Here is a 23,916-nt window from a genome sequence, read left to right on the forward strand (position 1 = left end):
ATTGCGAATGCGTTTGACATGAGTGTATATATGCAGGGTTGTTCCAGTGTCGTAGCAATGCAGCGCACACGAAAAAAAAGACACAAACAATTCATGTATAAATTGCATTTGTGACCCGGAATGGGAGTTCAGTCTCGATTGTTAGAAGCAGAATAAAAAAAAACGGTAGTCTCAGTATGCAATGCATTCTCATTAAACCAAACAGAATGAAATTGTTGGAAATGTCATCGAAGCACACGTTCCAATTTTAGAACGGGTTTTTCAATAGTATGCGCCTCAAAATAAAAAAAAAGAAGAAAAAACGCACACACATTGGAATCCATATTTTGTGCTTGTTATTATTATATATACGTATCGTATACACACGTATTTTCTTTTCCAACCAACCAATCAGCCAGCCATTTGAGAGAGCATTTATGGCATTTCAACCAAATTGAAAAACCGAGAAACATCGCACAGACGAAAAAGATAAAGAAAAATAATAATTTTCAATATGGCAGCCAGCTAAATAAAAGTGCAATACTATTTCATTGCTTGATCGACAACAACAACGACGACGACGACATTGGAATAAGAAAACAAACTACGAATGTGTGTTTTGTCGAAAAACCATTCTCAAATTGTGTGACAAGTAATTGGAAAGACAGAGAAAGAACAAACATTTGCTAAAATTGATTGAGGGAACGGAAAAAAGTGCTTGAAAATCGAACGCATTTTCGTGTGTGTCTGGTTTTATTATAAATAATACTGTTTATATAATCAGCTGACAATACTGTCAAAAACGAAAATAGCCTCCGTATATTTATATGAAGAAGAGAAACACAACAAAACTTGTTTGATATTTATTTTCTCCCCACTACATCGATATATTCCCACAAACAATCGAAAAAGAAGTTCGTTCGTGAAATTCGATTGTGAAATCACGATTGAAAACGCAGTAGCAGCATACAAATAAACGCGAGAGCGAAAGAGATTGTCAAAATTTTGGGTCAATAACAAGCTGACGGGAAAAAACAAGATAGAGAGAGAGAGAGAGAGAGAGAGAGAGAGAGAGAGAGAGAGAGAGAGAGAGAGAGAGATAAGCGCTAAGACCACAACCAAAAAAAAATCAACAAACACAATGGCATGGACACAGAGCAGCAGAGAATAACAATAACACACAATTTAGATGAATAACAAAAGTCACACACAAAAACAAATTTGTGTTGTTCATTTTTCATCGTCAACGACCGCAACGTGTGTGTATCAGATGAAATTCGTCGCATAACAATAAACGTGTTTAAAAGATTTTTATTTTTGTGTGACGCGCGCGTTGACTGCAAGTGTCTTTGTCAACCATTGAGTCATTTCTCGACTCGCTGCGAGAATAATGTAATATTTGATCATTTACAAACGAAGTCAAATCAAATCAAGGCACAACACACTAAAATTCAAGCATTATTTCGTCGATTTCTTGCGATTGATTCGATTTACTTTTGTTTTGTTTCGATCGCATCAGTGACGTTTTTCAGTTGTTGTCATTGTTAATATTAAATGGACTTGAAAATTGTGAAGCGTATCAATGGTCAAGTGACAATCAAATAAACACATCGAAAAATCTGGAACAAAAACATTGATGAAACTTGAATAGAATTTGTGCAATCTCCTCTGTGTGTGTGTCTCTCCCTCTTGCTCTGTAACTCAGTTTTTCAATTTGTGTGTGCACGACAGATAACAACAACAACAACAACAACAACAACAACAAAACGCACAACAACATCGAAATGGATAATTTCATATGCGCTGGCTACATTTTTTCATCGAAGTTCGACTCAGGCAATCTGCACAAAGTTGAACTGGTTAAATGGCATGAAGGTACATCATCATAAATTTAAATTGCATAATTGTTTCGAATGCAGCACACACAGCCGTTTTGTGGTAGCCAAAGGGTCGATAGACAATTAGACAATTAGTGTTCGATCGATAAATCGTTTGACACGGAAACGCGAACAAAAAAAACAGCAACAAAAACAACAGAAGAATAACAATGAAGTGAATTTAGTGTTGGAATAGTTCAATAGATTAAACCTTTGTATCCAAATTTCTGTTTGACCTATTTCGACCTTGTGAAACGTCATTTGTTGTTTTTGTTATTGTTTTTTTTTGTTGCTGCCGTTGCTGTTGCTATTGAGCTGTGTGTATGCGAACATATGTGCGAACCAATCGAATTTTAAGTATCTCTTGCACACTCTTCCTGATGATGATGTGTTTTTGCGTATGGTTTTTTTTGTAGAAGCACAGCCAAATAATGAGGCGGTAGCCGTTGAACTAAATCTATGGACGAAGCCGGATTGCGCGGGCACCGAATATGAAAATCTCAATCGATCATGGTTCTTTTTCAGCATACAAGGTAAACGATTATTGTACTGTAACTCTTGACAAATGCAAAAAAATGTGTCTCTGCCTGTTTTCTCAAAATGAAATGAAAAACGAATTGGGTGAATAAAATAATCCTTTCGTGTATTTGCTTATAACACGGTTCTTTTTTCAGGCGGCGAGCCAAACAAAGTGTGCAAATTGAACATTGTGAATTTAAACAAGCAATCGAAACTCTTTAGCCAAGGCATGCATCCGGTTATACGAGTTGGTGAAACAGGCAAATGGGAGCGTACAAAATACTCACCCGTCTACAATGTTAGTTTATTTTTCTGTCTCACTTTTCACCCTCTGACCGAAAGAAAAAAAAAACATGCTTCAATTGCTTTTGACAATGTTTTCATTTGTCATTGACATTGAATCATTAACATCCGAATTCATTTCACTTACCGGTACCACTGTGTGTGCGAACTTCACATTCCTATTTTTTTTTGTTATTGTTGCAGGTGAACGATAATGAATTTGTGCTCAGCTTTCTACACAAACCACAAACGGATATAACGACAAAATTTTACTATGCATTTACGTTCCCATTTACATTTACCGAATGCCAAAATCAGTTGGCACGTTTCGATAGCCTATACCTAAAGTCAGAGGATGAAATGAATTACATTCTTCAGCGTCTGAATGTCGATGTCGATGTCGATATCAACTGTAATACAATCAACTTTGAGAATACGGATGTTGCAAGCGTTGAAAATGTACAAAATGCACCCAATGGTATGGCAATCGATAATTGTTTGATTTATTATTATCATTTAGTTGTTATTCAACGATTTTCTTATTTATATTTAGCAGAGCAAACACCGACACGTGTATCAACATCGCGTATGAACATGCTGGAAAATCAATCGAATGACGAAATTGAAAATGATATTTACTATCATCGTGAATTGTTGATCAATTCGGTGGAAGGTAGACGCGTTGATCTGCTCACAATCACTTCATTCCACAATATACAAAATGAGCACGAGCATCGATTTAACGAACTATTCCCCGACCCGCATTCCAAACGATGTAAACTGTTCAAAAACAAAAAGGTACGACCCAACTGATTTTTATCAATTGCATCGCATTTAATTCGATCAATGAAATATGCTTTCAGATTATTTTTATATCATCGCGCGTTCATCCGGGCGAAACGCCAGCATCTTTCATATTGAATGGGTTTTTGAAAATGATATTAGATCGAAAAAATCGATATGCCACCATACTTCGGTAATTTTAAATTGATTAATAAAAAAAACAGCATCGAATATTTTGTCGACATTACATTTCAATTTTTATTTCCAATAGAAAAATGTACGTGTTCAAAATAATTCCGCTACTGAATCCAGATGGTGTATACAATGGGCATTACCGATCAGATGTCTTGGGTCACAATTTGAATCGCGTTTATTTGGCACCGAAAAAAGAAACACAACCGCCAATTTTTGCTGTACGAAAATTGATAAGGTAAATATATGATGTTTATTATTATTTTTTAGCAAGTTCAAAATTTGAAGTACACATTTTTGAACAAAAAATTGTTCATTTTTTTCATATTTATCCATTATTCTCAGATATTATCACAACGAAAAAGATATCGACGATGAATCACTACCGACTACGGCCAATGCTGAAAATAACAATGAAAGCGTCGACATAAATGTGACAAATGAAACTGCTGCTGAAATTGATGTACCAAATTTGGAATTAGATATAGCATCATCTGGCTTCGAAGAGACTGATACAGATACACCGGAACGCGAATCATCCGAAGAGAAAACGCGATCAAACAATGTGTTAACGGAAATAAATATCGAAGCGAAAAACAATCGAAATATTGAAAAAATCGTTTCAATGCCACCGTCAAATTCATCAACACCATCGATATCATTAACACAAAGTCCGACAACCGAAACGGAACTGGAGTCAAAGCCAAGCTGTTCAACGGAATCCACGTCAGCACCGAGCAGTGCTGAAGAAACAGCGCCAAACACGATACCAACCGTAAAAGTCCGTAAAGTCAATAGCACACTGAAAACGGGAGTGAATAGCAGCAAATCGTATATTGCCAAACCGACGATATCATCAATACCGAAAGTCAATTCGACGGAAGCGAGTACGTCAAATGTTGAAGTTCTTAAAGTAAAAAAGCTATCGTTAAGACCATCTTCAATCACAAACCAAAGCTCATTCATGGCACCAGCATCGTTGAGTGGACGCGACTCGGGCTCCGATGCCAGCGGACGATATTCGAGCAGTACATTCGAAAGTGCACGCAGCGAAAAGAAGAAAGAGCCACTCAAGTCAAATACAGGGAATAATAATCATAAATTAAATAGAAAACTGTCGAAAAATGACAGTGACACATTGGTCGCACCTATGTCGGGCGGTGTATCTAGTCGAAGTCCAAAACGATCGTCTTTGCTGCGCAAATTTATGCACGCACCGACACCGGCCAACATAAACATTAGTTCGGACTTTTGTAAAGATTCGAATCAAGCAAAATGTGATGAACAGAGCAACATGTTTTTGTATATCGATTTGCATGGGCATGCATCGAAGAAGGGCGTTTTCATGTATGGAAATTACCTGCCAAAAATCGCTGAATCCGTAGAATGCATGCTTCTGCCGCGGCTAATGAGCATGAACAGCCATCATTTTCATTTTGATGCATGCGTTTTCTCCGAACGGAATATGTACCATAAGTAAGGGATTTAGACCATTATGTATACCTAGATTGTAACCTGAGTCATTTTATTTGCAGAGGGAAACGTGATGGCTTGTCGAAAGAAGGGTCTGGCCGAGTTGCCATCTACAAAATGATTGGATTGATTAAGAGTTACACGTTGGAAGGGAACTATAATACGGGAAAGTATGTGAATGTACTGCCGCCAAGGGAGAAAGAGTTGAATCCTCGAAAGATCTGCACGATTCCACCGAAATACACGCCAAACGTTTTTGAAGAGGTTTTTGAAAATTTAAAAAAAATCTCACCCGTGAATTGTTTCGTAATTGTCTTCCATTTGTTTGATTTAGGTTGGACGAGCATTGGGACCATCGATTTTAGATCTAACCGAATCGAATCCATCGTCACGACTTCGTATGTCGGAATTCCGTAGTTTACAGGGTCTTCGAAATGCATTGCGCAACGACATTGAACGCGGTCTATTGCGAGCAGATCCAATTCAGAAGGTAAACTTACTCATAATGAAATTGCAGCCAAATTATTCTAGTCTAATTGTAATACTTATCATTTCATTTTTGAACAAACGAAAAAAAAAGAATCCAAATCTACAGCATAAGCCAATCAATGAGTTTTCGAATAAGAAAAGAATTAAGCGTCGCATAATAATTATACGAAAAAAGAGTCAATTAGCACCTATTCTTGCACATGTCCCCTTCAATCCATTAGAAATATGATTCACATGTTCTATTTAGTCAATGAATCATTTAGAAAAATAATTAACCGACACGCCGGTTTTTTGTGGTTTTTTTTATCTCTCTATCTCGCATTTAGGCCACAACATCCCACACGAAATTGAAATCTCTAAAAACATCCACTGCATGCAGTTCACCACTAACAACTGATGTGTGTAAAGAAAACAAAGAGCGTCACACCACTAACAAACCATCAATATCCTACGGCAAAAAGGAGAAATCGACAAATGTGTCGTTGAGCCGAAAAAAGGGAAAGGTTTTGTGCGATGTGATTACGTCCACATCAACCACCGCTCCGATACCGACCAAACGCCAAAAAGTGGTGGCCAATAAAAAGTTCACCTCGGTCGGTGGCGTCGGCGGCAGCGGCGGCAGTGGTGGTGACAAAATTGAGCCAAAGGATAATAATGCCACGGGCGGCCTTGATCTGGACATGAATGCCATAAGTAATTTGAATTTAAAGTCAGACGATACAGTACCTGCGAATAGCACACCAAATACAGCCGTTTCCGCATCCGATGTCGAATTGTCGGCATTCATCGATCAGCCAACTGTCACTTCGTCATTCGATCCAGACGTACCATGTTGTTCATATCAATTACTGCCACAACCATCCACCACATTTAATCCATTTAAATTTCCGAATGCACCGAAAAAACCAATGGGAGGCAATTTCCTACGCAAAACATCCGCATCAACATCATCAATGTTAATCGGTCAGTCGTCGATTGTACAGAGTACGAAAATTAAGAGTTCAGCCATTAAACTGCGAAGTGGGTTCAACAGTGCGGGCACATCGGGCGCCGGTTCACGGCTCAAGTCAAAAGTCAGTTTCAAATCAAGCCTGACCAAAGACGGTCGCCGCTTGAAAAAGAAGAAATCGTTGAAAGCCGATACCGGCATCAAACGCAAAAAATCGAAAGTATTTTAAGTTAATCCCCGTCTCACTTTATAACAAGAATATATTTATTTTTTTTCCGCGATATTTTGAATAATTTTTTTTAATGAATCGAATTGGGGGATCTTTGAATTGTTGTGATTGAAAATTATTTATGAATGTTTATTTTGTTGAATCTATTTTTTTCCCTTTTTTTTAAATGGCACGAGAAACAAAAAGTGAATTATTTTTGTCAAGAAAATAAAAGAGAAAAAAAACAACTTTTATTTTAATTATTTTACACCAGGTAGATCCACAGAATAAGTCTGCATGCGAACACAAATCAAAATTGAGAATTGATATACATACCAATTCAGGACACATTTGAATGAAAAAAAAAACTAACATGGAAATCATTTGTGCGACAATTAAGCGAAATGAAGAAATTGGAAAGACTCAAAGGGAAAAACAATGTAATCAAAATGTGATGTTTAATGTGTGGAATAAATAAAAATGATAATTTATGCTGATGCAAAACCGAGTTTTGAGCATTCATTTTATCTTTTAAGTATACAAATAAATGCAACTTTAGTTTTATTTTTTTATGAAATTTTATTGAACGAATTCTTTGGTAAAATGGAAATTATTTAGGTAGTCCTTCACGTTCTGCCCAGTCCAACCATGACCCTTTGTAGTTCTTGACACTTGAATAAGAACGGAGAAGAATCAATAAATTGATACCAAATATAATATGAAATGAATTTGAATTTACTTTGAGTAGCCCAATTTATTGGCTGCGATTGCTGCGTTCTCCGATCGCATCCCAATTCTACAGTGGAAGATTACTTCGTCAGTAAGTTTCGGTTTGCTTCGATTATATTTCGTTTTGAATTGACCGTCGCTCAAACTCAATGCAGTATTAACTTCACCCACTGTCGAAAAAAAGTTCAACACAGATTCTGGTTATTTTAAAACATTCACCACAGTTCAGTTTATCATAAAATAGCGAGAGAAATGAAATCCTATGAAAAAAAATCTTACAAGGTATATTAACTGAAGTTGGAATAATTCCAGTCTCCTGTAGTTCATTCGGCTCTCTGACATCAATCAATGTTTTTTCCGGATGATTTGGTAGATCTTTAACTTCTTCATAGCTGACAATTGGCACTATAATCTGTGCATCTGTGGAATACGGTTGGCCCATTATTATTGTACTGGATGCGATACGAATTTTGTCATAATTTATTACATAACTCTGTCGCGAAACCGGTATCGTACTGAATTTGCATGCCAGTATCGAAGTTGATCGACTGAACTGCAAACATTTACTAAAGTTTCCATTCAATACGGCCTGGATTGACCTCGAGACTGTATACGAAAATCGATTATACATTGTTTGTTTTTTTCGTTTTTTTTTATTTTTCTTCGCTCTCTATTCGTTGTTGAAATTGAAATTTAAATGAGCACCAGTTGACATTTCGAGGTTAACAACACTCTCGGATGTTATCGCTCAAAGTACTTTGTTTCGGATGGACGATGTGGTAAACAAACTTGACATGAGCCATATGTCAGTTTGTGAATGAGGTGAATACGAATGTGGTGAATTTGTTCGATTTAAAAGTTCTCCATTTTTAAAAATAATGAAAATTGAATTTCGATCCTGATCTAGTTAGCTTTTGTTCAATCGAATCAATAAAAAATTTTGTTCGGTATAGAACGCAAGTGTTTTCTAAATCACTCAGTTTGAGAGTTAGTAAAAAAAAAACAAAATTTCAAAAAATGTCATGGAAAAATTTAGCCAGTAGAAGCCGTGAGCTTCGTGGAGGACGTTTAATTGCAAATTGCAATTGTACACGGCGAAATGGGTTGCAATACGATTGCCAGAGATCCGAATGCCAAGGCCATCCGATCTGTTTGACCAGACCATTTCCAAAGTGTTGTCCAGCATTGTTCGCAAATCGTTTTGAAATGATTTCAATGGGCAAGCACACTAACCCAGAAGGAGCGAGAAAAATACGAGTACTCAACAACGGCAGTGAGTATATTAATCGCTTGGTCATTTCAAGCAAAGGACAAAAATTGCAGAAAAGAAAATCATATTTGTGCTTTCAGGTTGTGCCATTTACTACAATCCATCGCTGGGAGTGCGACCAGAAAATCCAATAAATCCATGCGGCCCAACAAATCCGATATGCGATCGTTTTTGGAAATGAAACTCACCACGATCCAGCCCGTACATTGTATCGAATCGTCCGACTTAATAATTTCATAATAGTAATAACAATGAAAGTTGAAGAAAAGACGAAAAAATTTTTTTTGTTAAAGTAGCGCTGCCAGTGAGCTATGCGCAAACTATTTTTTTTCCTAATGTGCCAAAATCGTGTGTTTAGCAAATGAATAATTGAAAAATTGTACATTTGATTATTTATTTTTTTTAATAAAAAGAAGATAAATTAAAAATTGAAGTTGCATTGCTCGATTCGATGGAAAAATCGTTGTTTTAGTCGATTGTAAGTGTAAATTGCAAATAGGTTTAAATTTGTGATAAAATGTGTATATTTTCATTCGAATCTAAATGGGAATGCATTGTTTTGAGTGGACATCGCTGATCAGCGATCTATGATCGAAAATGAAGAACAGAAATAAGAATATGAGTGTGCTCAAGTGATTCGAGTGTGTTTTACGTGCACAAAATATCGCATTTGTGTGAACCTTTGAACCCATCCTCCGAGATATATTATTCGTATGAGAAAATTGAATGCATTTGTTTTTGTCTTTCTATTCTCCCTTCAACGAGAACCGATTTCGCAAAAATTATGTTGATAAATCAGCCCACTATGATATTTCATGTGGCTACTTTTGCAATCAGATTCCAATTTACGCGCTAGATATTGAGAAAAAAATAATTTTGATTTCCATCAACTTGTACACCTAAATAACACGTACAAAATCGAGTGTGTGTGCGCGTGTGTGTGGTGACCTCGTATTTCATTAAGTTCCCTATCAACATTCCACACATTTTTGCTGTATCTGTTATTGTGCTTATGGCATATTTGCCATATGCAATTTGTGTGCATTTGTGGTGTGCGTATATGCTGCGTGTGGTCGTTTTTCCCCTACAATTATCCAAATTGATGCAAGAGTTTGCCAATTGGATGAATCTCTCGTTTTGGCAACGAGATGAGCAATGACCTGAGGGTTCAGCATAGTTTACGTCACACATACATTCGTTTGCGCCTTCAAACGCATAACATTTGGGCTTTATGCTCCCTCTCTCCCTCTGCATATCCATGTGCCTCTATCGGAATGCAGTTGCTATAGGTGCAATCATAAGCCATCTACAGTAATAACTCATAATTGCCAAATGCACCGTTCCAAATGCGTAACTACGTACGCAAAGAATGTGTTCGTACCGTGTATAGAGTCGGTTATTTCGGCTGAATGCGTTTATTACATTCCATTCCATTCATTTGCCGACAATCGAATTCCAATGGCTTAATTTGGACAACAAGAAAGATATGGAAAAAAACACGCACACGCACACGCACACAATTTCGAGCCAAAAAAGAATATTTGAAAAGCGCAAATCAGTCATTCAAAACCGTTTGAATTGTATGTGATCACACACCAAATTGGTGATAGATCGCTTATGAATATAATTCATGTGAATGTGGTCGAAACCGCGTAATATCACGTCAAAATAGAACGTCATAGGTGCTATCATGCTATACACAAATGAATCGCGCAACAATAACAGCTGCAGCAGTAGCAGCACCATCATCAATGTAGCAAATTGACTGATCATTTTTGTTGTTGTTATGAGAAGAGTGAATGTGTGTGCGTGCGTGTGAGTGTGTGTGGTTCGGCTTGTGTGCGATGGCATTGACAAACTTACAGTTCAAACTGGACTTATCTTCCCTTCAGAAATTCGTTTCAAAATGAATTTGATGGAAAAATAATGTGTGCGATCTACTGGGATATCTCTATATCTCTATCTCCCTAGGGAGTGTCATCCATTTTATTGAAGCGGGTTTTTGTCGCTACTTTTTTTTCGTTCATCATTTCGTTCAGCGTTGTATGTGCCTGAATATATGTGTTTGTGCAAAAGAATTTGTGTTTTTGTTTATTTATTTTATTGTTGCCATTATGTGTCACAGTATAAATTCGCCGCCGCAGAGTTCGGCGTAAATATTTCTGTGATGACTTGTTTCTCATTGTTTACAGACGTCAATACAATATATTCGTTATGGCTTTAAATTAAATTGTTGATTTCTCTTTTTGTTGTTGTTGTTGTTCTTCTCTTCTTTTATCTCTATCTCGTTTTATTTCATCGCATCGTATCGCATATCACATCATTGTAGATGACTTAGGCAGTTTGTTATAAGGATCACACATTCGATTTAACGAAGCTTGGTAAACGTGCGAAATTTCGGTAGAATGTCATCGAAACCATCCGGCTTGCGATTTTCATCAGTTTCGTCACAAACGAGTCAACAACCACCACAACAACCAGTCAAACCATCCGCGAATAATTTTACGAAAAATAGCACCATATCGATCGTTGGCAAAAAACCATCCACCATTGTTTACACGAAAAATATCAAATCCACTCCTGTCCAAACAATGCAAACCACAAAAAAATTGCCAGCTAATCAATCACCCTACGGTAAATTTCATATTACATCTTTTTTGTTCTTATTTTACGTTCACTTTGCAATGCAGTGTTTCATTTTTCATTGTTGTCGCTGCTGGTGTTGTTGCAAATCGATTTATACAATTTCAGTATTTATATAGCAAAAGAATATTTGAATAAACATTTTAGGCTCTGATACAGATATTTCAACGTCAAACGAAAACTTATCGATGGAACAGCGATATGTTTTACGCCATACACCACGTGCCGAACCACAGGGACAGGAGAATTTGGTCGAATCGAGTCAAAGTGGTAATGAAAATTCAGGTTAGAGATTAATACAAACACACACATATATACACATACACATACACATATACACACCAATCAATCCATCTAATACATAGTGACGTAGTGAAAATCCATTTCCATAAACCCACCCATTTCATTTTGTTATCAACGGTTTCAAAATATTTTGACCAAAAGTGTGATTACACGAAATTAAATTGCATCATTTCGCATGCAGCCCGATACGTGTCCGATCAACAGCGTTTCTCGTCGAACACATCGTCCGATTCAACGCGTTATGCATCGAGTAATCGTAGTCATTCGGGGAGTCAAACTCCAATTTTGAGCGGCCAACAAATGAATAGCAGCACCAATGAAAGCATAGTCAATAATCCAAATAACAGCATTAGCATTGGCATCGGTTCAAATCGAAATTCACTTAAGGATAACATCAATTCGAATCGATCGTCGATGGATGTATCAACGTGTTCGTACAATACGCTAATTATCCATCCGGATGATACGTTGCATGCACCGTTGAATCGCATGGCCGGCGATCATCTTGATGGCAAAAAAGAGCGACCACATTCGTACGGTGAACAGGGAATGCAAGAAATTACCGAAATACCCGACGATTATTTAAATCAAAGTCATGTGCTAAAGCATCTCGCCAAAGAGATGAAAATACCAAGCAATCGCCAGAGAACATCATCATCACGTGAACGCAGCCTACTTGAAAGTGACAAAGAACACACGACGAAGTGGGTGATTACCGAACAAAATGAACAAAGCAACAGCAAAATTAAAAGCAAAAGTCAACCCGATTTAACCAAGTAAGTTAAGCATATTCTTGTATAAAGTGGGAAAGAAACCATGTTGATTTTTGTGATTTCATCATTGATGTAGATTACCCGAAAAGGATATTGATGCAATGGAAACGCTGGTCAAAGAAAATCATCTGCTTAAGCAACAATTGCAGAATTGCTTCACAAAAGTGGCCAAAACACAGAAAGTATGGATTGAATTTTCATACATTCAGATTGATTGAATTGACGTTAATGTTTTTTTTTTGTCGTAGCTTGAAGAAGAAGTCACAAATATTTACCGTGCGCATGAGGAACTCAAGCAGACGTGCGAACGCCGCGAGAAACTTGAAAGAGCGGCACGTATGCGTTTGCAGAGCGATCTACAGCGTGTCCAAGAACTCAACTCAGTTATGAAAGATCAAGTGGATATTTTGCAAAGTCAGCTGCTTGCACCATCCGAACATCAGATTTTAATCGCACAACTTTTCACACAAAGTAAGTTTTAATTTTTGTTTGACCTCAACAAACAATTTTCGGTTCAATATTTTATTTGGATGTTAATTTCTGGTTTAAGATAAAGAATTGAGCGCAGCAAAGGAACGGCAAGACATTGAGATCGGTGCACAGCGTGCAACATTGCAGGAACAACGAAATCACATTGGCATTTTGGATTCAGCATTGACCAATGCACAGCAAAATATCCGACGCTTGGAGGAGGAACTAAGAAAGAAGCAAATGTATATCGATCGATTAAATCAACTGCACCAGTTGCAGCAACCGAAGCAATGCGAACGAAAGAATATGCTAGAATTTGATCCGGAATTGGTGAAAGAATCGAATCGAAGTGGCAGCAGTACGAACAGCGAAACCAAGTGGCAAATGGCGGACAAGGCTCAAATGATTCGGTAACATTTGATAACACTCAACCTTCTTGCGGTCTGAATCATTCATTGAGGTGTTGTTTTTGGCTGTGTTTCAGAGTTGAAAATGAGCAGCGTCACATTGACGATGGGAGGCAGAATACATCAAAGTTATCGACCATGGACAAGCAAGACGATCGAATACTAGCCGAAGCGAAGCAGGATAAATTGCGATATTTGGAAGAAGTGCATTCAGCTCAGCGCAAAATGAACGATTTACAAGCACATCTCAAGGTATTGGAAAGCAAATTGGCCGACAAAGATGTTGAAATAAGATTGCTGCAAGAGAAGAAAAGTAATACACACGTTGTCCAGTTGTTATTTGAATGCTATTGAATTTTTTGTTTTCGGTTTATTTTCTTGCAGTTTGTGGATCATCTTTCGATTCGTACAACAGCTATGGTTTGAGTCCGTTGGCATTTAATTCACAAAATTCATACAATACATCGAATAATTCCTTCAATACGGCAACAAATACATCGTCATTGCTTGACCAATCATATGGCCATCCATCGGCATCGATGGCCAGCTCATATGTACCGAGTCCGGTGTATTCGCCACAGGTTTCGTCACCGTACAAAACCAATCCAGCTAACTTACAGTCAATCAATCTAAATAGTAATGTTGTGAATTCATCGGGCGGCGTTGTTGGTGTGACCGGCAATTATTCGGCCAACAGTTCCAACTATAGCAACAACTATGATTCACCAAATTATAACCAAAACACATCTAGCTATGACACATCTTACGAAAATATTACACGAAAATCAATTGATGACCATATGAAAAAACATCTTGACGAACAGTTACTCACGAAGGTAAGCCAATTGTCACTGGAGCATGTGTCGAGGCTTTTAGCACAAAAGCAACGCGAATACAATTCGACCAATGATATCATTTTGAATCAAATACAAACTAGTAAGGAAATTGCTAGCTCATGCCGAGACATATCCGCTGACAAAGAAGAGTTTTACTAAACAATCCGTTTGAACGTTGCCACCCTCATTGATTTGACCCGTTTTTCTGTTTTTGGTTTTTGTTGATGAAAATTTTCATAGTTGTTCCTCTCACTCTTTCGATACCACAGCAAATGCATGCAAGGACATGTCCACTGTGTTTGAAAATCGCTCCGTAACTAAGCTGTTTTGGTTTGTCACACAGTTAATAAATTCAAATACGATGCTCGATCGATGCGCGCTTGAATATATATTAAGTCGACTGATTCGTTTGTATAGGTGCAATTTCGATTTGGCAACAAAAACCTCTGTGTTGCAACTTCATACACACAACCATTGTTCCTTTTGTGCGAATCCATTCGTTTGGATCGATGACACATTGATACACGCATACAAACCAATCAATCGACTGTGTTCTGGTCTGGAACATTCCATTCTGTTCCAATTTTGACATCGCTTCGAAACTGACTGAGGATAATTAATTTTTTTTTTCATTCCATATTTGTTAATTCGAATTTTGGTGAAGAAAAAAAAAATTTCCGCTCAATTTTTATATGAAAAATGTTTTTTTTTTGATAAAATCTAAACGAACGAACGTTACTCTCGCGCTACTGCAACCAATACAGAAGCAAATGTATTGTGTTGTGAATGTCTGTGGTTTCATTCGCTCGACTCGAAGTTTTTTCATTCTGCCTCTCCGAGTAATTCGCAAGGCGACGAATGCACACGTTTCGTGTTAAATACAATCTGAAACGCATATACTTTTGAGGGCCTCTCAACTGTCGAGTTCGATACTCACGACTGAGGGTAGCGACTGCAAGTTTGTACGTGTGCACGCCCGGCAGCCGTATGGCTGTGGTATATGCGCTCTCCGTCGTGAGATTTACGTACTTATGTACGGCGTGTAGGGAAGAAAAACATTTTTTTTAAATTTCCATTTTGACATTTATTTAAAACAAAAAACAATACAAAATAACTAAACGCTCAACTAAAACACACCAATGCTTTTGCGCAAGAGAAAGAGTGAAAGAAAGTGTGAGAAACAACATTAAGAGCCTTAAAATTAATAGATGTTTTCCGAATTTGGTAATACTAAAAGTAGAATTTTTTCTGGCTTTTGCTTCAGCTATACATTAACAGGCTCCGTTTTGAATAAAAGTTTTTTAAAGAGCTCCGTGATTAAAAAGAATTTAGGATCCCGTTGATAAAATTCGTTAAAAAAATGTGGCGAGCAAGAATTTCAAAAGAACATTTTTTTTATCGTATCGAAGTTTAAGAGACAGATAATCCGTTTATTACGCGCTTAAATGTATTTTTTTTTGGCTCGTAGGGCAGCTGCATAAAATATTGGAAGGGTAAACAAACCTTCTTTATGAAATAGATAATGAGACTGAAATTCATACGAATAGAAACCGAAACATCTTTCTAGACGTTTTTTTTTCTTATAGCTAAAATGATGATTCACCATGAATAAAAACTCAACATAAAAAAAAATCCAGCTACCGTTAAAGTTCATTCAAAACAAAACAAAAAAAAATACGATAAATTCATTGATTTAAATATTATAATTGCAGCAGGCTCTGCACATCTCCATTATTATTTCGGTACATTTCACGGAGATCTTCTTCACTTGAATATTTCTGTACATTTGTAGTCAATGTTTACTTTACCGACTTATTGGTTATACAATAAAATATGGTTTAAGTTGTAATTGAGTCAGGTCTTGCATGTCTGGCAAAGCCAATCATTCTGCCCCTTGTACAGGACAAACGAAGAAGAAAAGCGAAAGGATTAAAGAAAAACGAAGTTAAAGTTGATGACGAACACGGAGTAGATGTTTTTTTTCTATTTAAATGGTATGTTACCAGACGGAAAGTGCGATGGAAAATAAAATTGAACGAAAAAACTCCATAGGATATTGAATACTTTTTGAAGGACACTTTATTGTCATTTAAATGTTTCCTAAATATTTGCCTGAAAAATGGCTTACGAACAAAATACAGACCGAATAATGAATATTGTAAATTGTGTCAAAAAAACAAATAGAATAGGTACGAGGTGCTCACATGATGCCATCAAATACTCGGAATACTTTTTTTTAAACACATATACACTTATAGTATATTTGCCGTCGGTCAGGAGCAGCGCTGTAGCCAGAAAAAAAATTGGAGGGTGCAAAATCGAAATTTTTCTTTTGTTGCACCTTTGAAACCCGATTTTGTTGCACCTTTGAAATTTTTGGAGGGTGCAATGCACCCATTGCGCCGGCCTGGCTACGGCGCTGGTCAGGAGCATGAATATGTGCAGAATGTTTTTTTAGTCTAATTTTTAACCCAAATTTAATGCATGAATAAATTCAACACACACACACACACAAATCCAACGACCAAATGAATTTTTATTTAATATTTTTGAACATTTTTAAACTTATATACTATTTACCAAAATAAATTAAAAACAAATTAAAAAAAAATAAAAAACCCCCCAAATGGATTTTTTTTATCAATGATGATTTATTTTTTGTCTGTGGATCAATCTGCTTTTGCGGTTACTGTCCTCAATTAGAACATATTTACGGCTTTAATTTATGTTTTGCTTGTATTGCGTGTGGCTTATAATCCTTTGCCCAATACGGAACAGCTGAGCATGGAGTGCGATTCGCAAAAAAAAAACCGAACGTATTTACAATGCAAATAAAAAACCTTGTGGTTAATTTCATCCTTATTTGTGTTGTTTGCTGTGTTTTTTCCATTTAAATTGAAAAGGTTTGTGAAACATTACTCTCACATCACAGAATAAAACAAAAATTTAACAACATATTTTTGTTTTGGTCCTTCGAATGCAATAAAGAATTTTTGAATTTTTTTGCGTATCATTCATTATCTTTATTTTATTAGCGAGGTCTATGCTGTTTTCCGAGTCTTAGTTCAAAAAAATCGAATCTGGCCCTACTTTCCGATCAGGTATCCGTTCTATCGACAAACAATAGCGACTCATTTCTACAGGTAATTTTCTTATGAAATATGGCAATTTCGTAAATTTCGTTTTATTTGTCTTTACTTTTCTTGCTTGGTGATTTTTGTGTTGGTTGCCAAACGAAACCGAGAAAAAAAAAACGATAAAAAAAAGAAAAAAAAATCAAACTTGAATTGTCGACCAAACACATAAATATTGACCGTGTCGCTGACTTGGAATTGAGCGTCGACCGGTTAAATGAGCGCGTTAATTGTAAAGAAGGCGTTTTAGATCATTGACCTTGTTCCAATATGCTATACAATCCACAATTTATATATATATATATATATATATATATATATATATATATATATAGAAACTAGCACATATCGATCAACGGGAACGCAACCGCCACGAGTCAAAGGACCAAGATCTTGGACTACCATCGGCCGCATCGATGACATGCCAAACGAAAGCCGACGAAATCGTTTTCCTCGAGAAACAAGGCCTATGCTCACAAAAGCTCAGAACTAATTTAACGGGAAACTTGGCACAAGTAACCAAAAGTTTTGTTGGTCAAAATATGACCGACATTAGCAATATTGATAACAACAATCTCATAAAGGTCGAGCGATTTTCTTTATTTTCATTGAACAAATTAAGTCTATTTTTAGTCTAATTGAAAAACTCATCGAAAATTTAGAGAAAAAAAATACAAAATACACACAAACATACACAAATTCACATCCTCCAGAAAATAGAAACAATATTATTTCGGCACAAATTTGTACATTTTAATACAGAACAAAACAAAAATTAAACTCTAACAAAGCAACCACATTACAAATACGAAATTTTTCTGCCAAAAACCAGATTCATTCCAATGTTGTTCAAATAAAATCGTTTTTTTTTTCTCGATTTTTTCCCTCTTTGAATCGGTAGGATGTAAAAGCGTATGCAAACTTGGGACAGAATGCCGCCTATCAGATAGCGGCTGGACGAATGAAGGAAAATCGTGGCACATCTTTACCACCGAGTGCACTGCCACGGCCAGCGCGCAGCTTGAAACCACCGCGAAAAATTGACTATGACCGCCTGAGCGATTCGTCGAATAAGGCACGCTCGCAAACGCCACCGAAAATGTCACAATTACAATTTGAAATGAAAGCGGCTACCATGAAACGCAACGAATATTCGCGTCGCGATTTCACACCACCCGCCAAAAATAATTATGTGGAAATGAAGGAGATGCTCAACTTTCCTAATCCACACTTTTCGCTAAAGCGTAAGGATTACGGATCAATGATGAGCAAACAGTCGGAATTCTCCAAACCTGAACATACATCGACAAAGTATTATCAGCGTCTGGAAGAATCGCCCAAAATGAATAAAGCATCGGAAAGTGGCAATAGCGGTGGCGGCGGCGGCGGAGGCAGCGGCAGCAGTGGCAGTGCGTTCAAACGCTCCCTATTGCCAAGTGCACGTAAATATTCACCCGCAGCAGCGTCTAATTCAAACAAACAACAACATTCACGTGATTCGTTGAATTCGAGCGAATCGAATCATTCAGTAAATTCAAATTTACGCCAGAGTCCAATCCATCTGAAGGTCGACGTACATAATGCATCGAATGCATCTTTCCATCATCAACATATCAACTCACGTACGCCACCAAAGTATATGTCATTGACAACACAAGATAAAACGGCTTCCTTGCCACCCAAACCAATCGATAATAATCGAACGGGACGACGAGGCGGCAGCGTTACAAGGGGAGAAAATCGATACAAAATTCAATTTTAATTCGATTTTTTTAAAACTAGATTTTCGCAAATCAGAATGAAAAATTAATAATTCTCTTTTTTTTTTGTTAAAAATTTGAAACTTCTTAGTGTTTCAATGTTTACCTAATAATATGTAGATTAAATAAAACGATGGAATCTAATTAAAGGAAGAAACGGTTTTACTTTGTGCTTTGCATTGCAGCGAATTGGAAATATTTAAAAAGCAACAGATTATTCAATCCGATTGGAGAGTGCGGACTGCGGAATCAATAGGAAATTGAAATGAGCAGTGGTCGTGTGTGCTCCTCGAACGGACGAAGGTGTACAAACCAAAGTAAATAATCATCATTCCGAAATAGCAGCACACCAACACCGGGCCAGTAAGAACCGACGACAAAAAAACAACAAATGATGAGTTAGGGAAAAATTGCTTGCACACACCGATAAGAAGAAAAAAAGAGGCAATCGACTAAAAATTGTTTCATTATCACTCGATAATTGAAAGTGGACCACTTTCATCATTGATTTTCATAGAAAGTGTGTCAAGGCTTACGGTTATATATGTGCCCGTACACTCTATGTACATGTTATACATACGTACGCTGCGTGTAATTGTAGTTTATTTCGTTTATATTCGCATTCAATCGCACTTCTACACGTTCCCAAGCGAATGGTGGGTACGAACCACGGCATGTAACGTATACATGTTCATTTGAACTACAACATTGTGTTCATTTCGTTTATTTATTTTCTTCGTTTGTTCGTTGGTTTTGGTGTTCGTTCGCTCGCTCGCTCATTCGTTCGGTCGTTTGCGCTTTTTTTCCATTCATTTCATTTTATTTCTTTGTTTTTTTTTTACATCACACAGGGAAATTGTGCTACATATGCAACGTGCATAATCCAATGTATATGGAGTGAATGACAAAAAAAAGCAAACTGCATACTTTGCCATTATTGCCATTAAGTAAGTGTTGTTTCTTTTGCTATGAGCAATTGAACTGAACACTCGATGGAGTATTATTTATATGTTTCTGAGTGGGACCCCATCGTCGTTGTCATCGTAGTCCACGTACGTACATATGAGAGTAGTAAGCATAAGGAAAGGAAGCAAACAGTTTCATTTAATTGGCATTTTATTGCGAAAGATATCAAAGCTGACGGAAATCTTTGAATCGGTGTGATTGACGAAGTGGTGCTGTGCAAAAAAAAATCTTGGCATTTAAACTGCATTGGCCGCCTTTTCTTGTTCACTTGGTGTGCTCTTAATTAGTGAATTTATGTTGGTATTGGCAAGAAAAACTGTAACGGTGTCTAGAATTCCCCATAATCAATGAAATTCAGATTGATTTCATTCTTTTTGTTCGTCGTTCGGTACAAGTTAATCATTTCGTCCCAAAGTGATTCCATGAAGGAATGCTTTTTTTTTTCTTCGTGTAAGTAGTCATCTGGCATTTGAGTTAAAGAGAAGAAGAAGAAGAAGCAAAAAACGGAGAGAGAACTTGATACGGAGAATTATTTGCAAAGACATCCAGCGGCGGTAAGCGATCAATCAATCAATTGATCGTGAAAAGATCACGACGAAAAGTGTGTCTCGTGCACAATCGAATGAAGGGGGTCCCATTCGTACATGATTGAATGTCAAATTGAAAACTAGTATATACACAGATAGAGTTATTTTGATCCATCCTGTAAAACGAAACCCACTTATACTCACACTTTGGATCGAATCGACGAATCGAAAGAATTTCAGGGAAGCAAAATGATAAAGAGAGACAAGAGATGATCATTTATTTCGAATCGACGAACACATTAAACCGAGTTGCGTTTGTGTATGTGTATGTGTGTTTGTGTGTACGGAGAGTCAAGATCCGAACGATGCATGTATACAGCTCACATTATGTGGCATTTCTAAGCAGCTCGCTCGTTCATACTGATGATGGAATCAACAAAAGAAACGACTAAAAGCAACTAACAAGATACTAACGCACAAGTATAAATACATACTAACACATTCAATACAGAGCAGTCTGTGCAATCGGACACACGATATGCCCCCTCACTTAACCGCCGGTTGCCAACACACACACAAACTCTCTCTCAATCTCTCTCTCTCTCTTTCTCTCTTGCCTGCTGCTCTACGTTCTCTCCACACTTGAAACCCACAGCCAACGCATGTATGTGTGGTGCTTTTTTGCGCTTACTACACACAAACCACACTACACCAATGTATACACACATGTATATGATATATAGCTCTTCTGTTCGCTGTGTCGTATGTATAACTATATCTGTATAGATCTGTATATACATCGCTATGTGTGAGCGGAACGCTCTGCGTGCATGTGTATCGAAACTGTCAATTCACAACAGTTATTCGGCCGCATTTCGTATGGTGTTCGTTTTTTTACGTTTTTGTTTTCATTCAGTTGAGTTAAAGCCGTTGACGAGGTTAGACGTATTTTGTATTTGTTACATGCGCGCGTTTAACAAAACAACAATTTTTTTTTAAAACAAAAATATATAGACAAAAAAAAACCATTTTCATATTAATACTATCTATTTAGCCGTTCATAAGCAAAATGAAAAAAAATAGATGTAACATTGTAACATATACATAATCCGCGTAAGAAAATAGATTTCTCGATGAAATAATTTATAAGATAATTTAAAGAAGAAGTAAAAAAAAAGTAAGAAGCAGAAGCAAAACAAAGAGAAAGAAATAGTTATACAGAAATTAAAACAATTGAAAGCCACAGCAACAAATTGAAAATCACAAGAATTTGGATACGAGCAAAATAAATTTCGAAAAAAAAGAAACAAGCAAAAGAAAGAGACAGAAACAGACAAGGAAAACATCATACTACCGTGCATTTTTATTCATCTCTCGTGTAAGTGTGTTATGTTTTGTTTTTAAATTACAAACGACGATTCCGATCGGGAATTCATTGAAAGGACATCGCAGTGTGAAATGTGTGAATTGACTGTATTTTTCTTATTGCTATCGTTAGTTCATTGTTGTTGTTGTGTTAAAATCGACGATGCCGCTAAAAGAGTAGTGAATTCAATGTAACCGCTGAAAATGTAATGATATTGTTTATTTTGCAATCGCCTGATTAACAGCAACGCGCAGCGAACAGTGAACTGTGTGTACATGTTTCATGGTGTTTTGATGTGTATATTGGTGGTACTTGGCTTTCGTGCATTCATCAAATCATTTTTTTAATTCGCTCGGTTTTTCTTTGCTCTTCAAATCCCAAAACAAGAAGCGCGTATCAGGTGTTTTTTTTGGGCCCTGCTGATACATTGTTTCGATTCTCTTTCATGATTTTTTTTCTCTGTTTTTTTTTTTTTTTGGTTCATGTCATCTACTTCCAATGCAAGATACTTGTATAGATTGATGTGATATTTTGATGCAAAGAAGAAGAAGAAGAAGAATCGGTGCATAAATATTGGGCTCTATCGAATATCTATTTTTGTTTTAGAAAAATTGAAATGGATTCCATTGGAAATTAGGTGAAAAACAAAAACGAAAGAAAGAAAAAGCACAGAGAGCGAACAGCGGTTGGAAAGGAAGCAAACAATAATGAAATGAAATGCGTTCGAGTTAAACCACAGTGCAAATATTTACGTTTTTAAATTAGTGAAATGCGCTCTCTTTCCGTCGCTCGTGTTCGCATTGGAATGTGCGAAAAATAGCGAACACACATTCATCTCATTTTCATGAATCGAACGCTTGCGACAGCAAAGAAAGGAGCACAGCGAAAGAGAGCGAGAGAGAGAGAGAGAGAGAGAGAGAGAGAAAGAGAGCGAGAAACAAAACGTCATCGTGAAAACCGAGAAAAATCAAGGCAAATAAAATGAACATCGTGTGAACTCTATTAATATAAAATTTCGTCGATTAACATATAAACAAGTTTGAGACAGAGACAGAGAGATACAAAAAAACACACAGCAAATTTCACTGCGATACTTTTCGTGTTCATTCTGGAAAAACAAATATACTTGATTGGATTAAATAACACAAACTTTTTTTTATTGTTCTTATTATAAACAGCAGCAGAAAAGAGAGTCAGTGAGTGAGAGAAGCAGAGAAAAAAAATCACATAGTGAATGAAACAAAAAAAGAATCTGCGGGTGAGTACTACCATATCGATATCACACAATCATCAATTGTACAATAAAGTGAATTGTTCGTCGTTGTCGTCGTCGTCGTTGAGTGACATGAACATGAGTGAATATAACAATAGTTTACCATAGACAAATATGTGCGATGTGTATTTAAAATATATATCTCGGCAGTGAGTTAAGTGATGCTCTGTCATAGCATTCGCATAAGGAAATCGCGAAACGCAAATCGCACCAAGCCAACTAATTATTGGATTTTTGTAAGACGAACGTCAAACAATAATAAAAATCAAAATCAAAACGAAGCAAGAAATATATCTCTATAGATACACATAAATACCAATTGCAATTTTTGGCGAGATTTTTATTGTTTGTTTGTTGATGATCACAACATAAATTGAGAAGTGAACGCTAACGCGAACGCGAACGTGTCCAAATAGATGAACACGAAAACGAAATATAAAAATAACAATAACAACAACAACAACGACCACAAAAAAATGTTATTGCACTTTGAGAACCATGTTTATGTCTCTTTGTCTGCGCGCGATTTGATTATTTTGCATCCACTCCACATCGATTTCTTCGGTCGAATTGAAATAAAGCGAAACCTCAGCGAAATGATGAAAAAAAGCTATAGACGAAAAAAAAACAACATCAACAACAACAATAATAACACGATGAAATAATATGATGTATCAACGAGCCGCTGAACGAATACGTGTGTATAC

The 23,916-nt window shown here is 36.7% G+C and overlaps 4 protein-coding genes across 16 annotated transcripts in view; 3 read left to right on the top strand and 1 right to left on the bottom strand.

Moving 5' to 3' along the window:
- The first annotated feature begins 37 nt into the window (after positions 1 to 37).
- LOC129578206 (cytosolic carboxypeptidase-like protein 5) lies at positions 38 to 7,255 on the top strand. Of its 2 annotated transcripts, none has more exons than XM_055466416.1 (11): positions 38 to 1,854; positions 2,273 to 2,389; positions 2,531 to 2,673; positions 2,862 to 3,135; positions 3,211 to 3,455; positions 3,521 to 3,633; positions 3,712 to 3,870; positions 3,978 to 5,108; positions 5,168 to 5,369; positions 5,440 to 5,595; positions 5,921 to 7,255. In XM_055466416.1, the coding sequence occupies exons 1-11, from the start codon at positions 1,764 to 1,766 to the stop codon at positions 6,770 to 6,772; spliced, it is 3,483 nt and encodes a 1,160-aa protein (XP_055322391.1). In that variant the 5' UTR covers positions 38 to 1,763; the 3' UTR covers positions 6,773 to 7,255. The 2 variants fall into 2 exon arrangements, with proteins under 2 accessions (XP_055322391.1, XP_055322392.1); XM_055466417.1 differs by having other exon boundaries at positions 3,214 to 3,455.
- LOC129578211 (rhodanese domain-containing protein CG4456-like) lies at positions 5,947 to 8,223 on the bottom strand. Of its 2 annotated transcripts, XM_055466426.1 has the most exons (4): positions 7,968 to 8,223; positions 7,760 to 7,900; positions 7,491 to 7,650; positions 5,947 to 7,422 (listed from the first exon to the last, which is right to left on the bottom strand). In XM_055466426.1, the coding sequence occupies exons 1-4, from the start codon at positions 8,041 to 8,043 to the stop codon at positions 7,362 to 7,364; spliced, it is 438 nt and encodes a 145-aa protein (XP_055322401.1). In that variant the 5' UTR covers positions 8,044 to 8,223; the 3' UTR covers positions 5,947 to 7,361. The 2 variants fall into 2 exon arrangements, with proteins under 2 accessions (XP_055322401.1, XP_055322400.1); XM_055466425.1 differs by having other exon boundaries at positions 7,760 to 8,219.
- Positions 8,224 to 8,934: 711 nt separating this feature from the next.
- Positions 8,935 to 19,226, top strand: LOC129578205 (putative uncharacterized protein DDB_G0271982). 11 transcript variants are annotated; one of them, XM_055466404.1, is made up of 12 exons: positions 8,935 to 9,228; positions 11,080 to 11,384; positions 11,541 to 11,678; positions 11,878 to 12,472; positions 12,546 to 12,651; positions 12,718 to 12,940; positions 13,020 to 13,350; positions 13,425 to 13,660; positions 13,732 to 14,183; positions 17,219 to 17,326; positions 17,653 to 17,901; positions 18,219 to 19,226. In XM_055466404.1, the coding sequence occupies exons 2-12, from the start codon at positions 11,156 to 11,158 to the stop codon at positions 19,077 to 19,079; spliced, it is 3,528 nt and encodes a 1,175-aa protein (XP_055322379.1). In that variant the 5' UTR covers positions 8,935 to 9,228; positions 11,080 to 11,155; the 3' UTR covers positions 19,080 to 19,226. The 11 variants fall into 11 exon arrangements, with proteins under 11 accessions (XP_055322379.1, XP_055322384.1, XP_055322382.1 ...); XM_055466409.1 differs by having other exon boundaries at positions 11,541 to 11,663; XM_055466407.1 differs by having other exon boundaries at positions 11,553 to 11,678.
- A 2,155-nt stretch (positions 19,227 to 21,381) lies between these two features.
- Positions 21,382 to 23,916, top strand: part of LOC129578213 (uncharacterized) — a 52,934-nt gene continuing 50,399 nt past the window's right edge. The window contains exons 1-2 of the mRNA XM_055466428.1: positions 21,382 to 21,948; positions 23,115 to 23,194. The gene's annotated coding sequence lies outside the window, so the exon portion shown is untranslated. The remainder of the gene's footprint in view (positions 21,949 to 23,114; positions 23,195 to 23,916) is intronic.

Source organism: Sitodiplosis mosellana, unplaced genomic scaffold, assembly GCF_009176505.1.
Source record: "Sitodiplosis mosellana isolate CC-2019 unplaced genomic scaffold, AAFC_SMos_1.0 Smas_scaffold_6226, whole genome shotgun sequence".
NCBI lineage: Eukaryota > Metazoa > Arthropoda > Insecta > Diptera > Cecidomyiidae > Sitodiplosis > Sitodiplosis mosellana.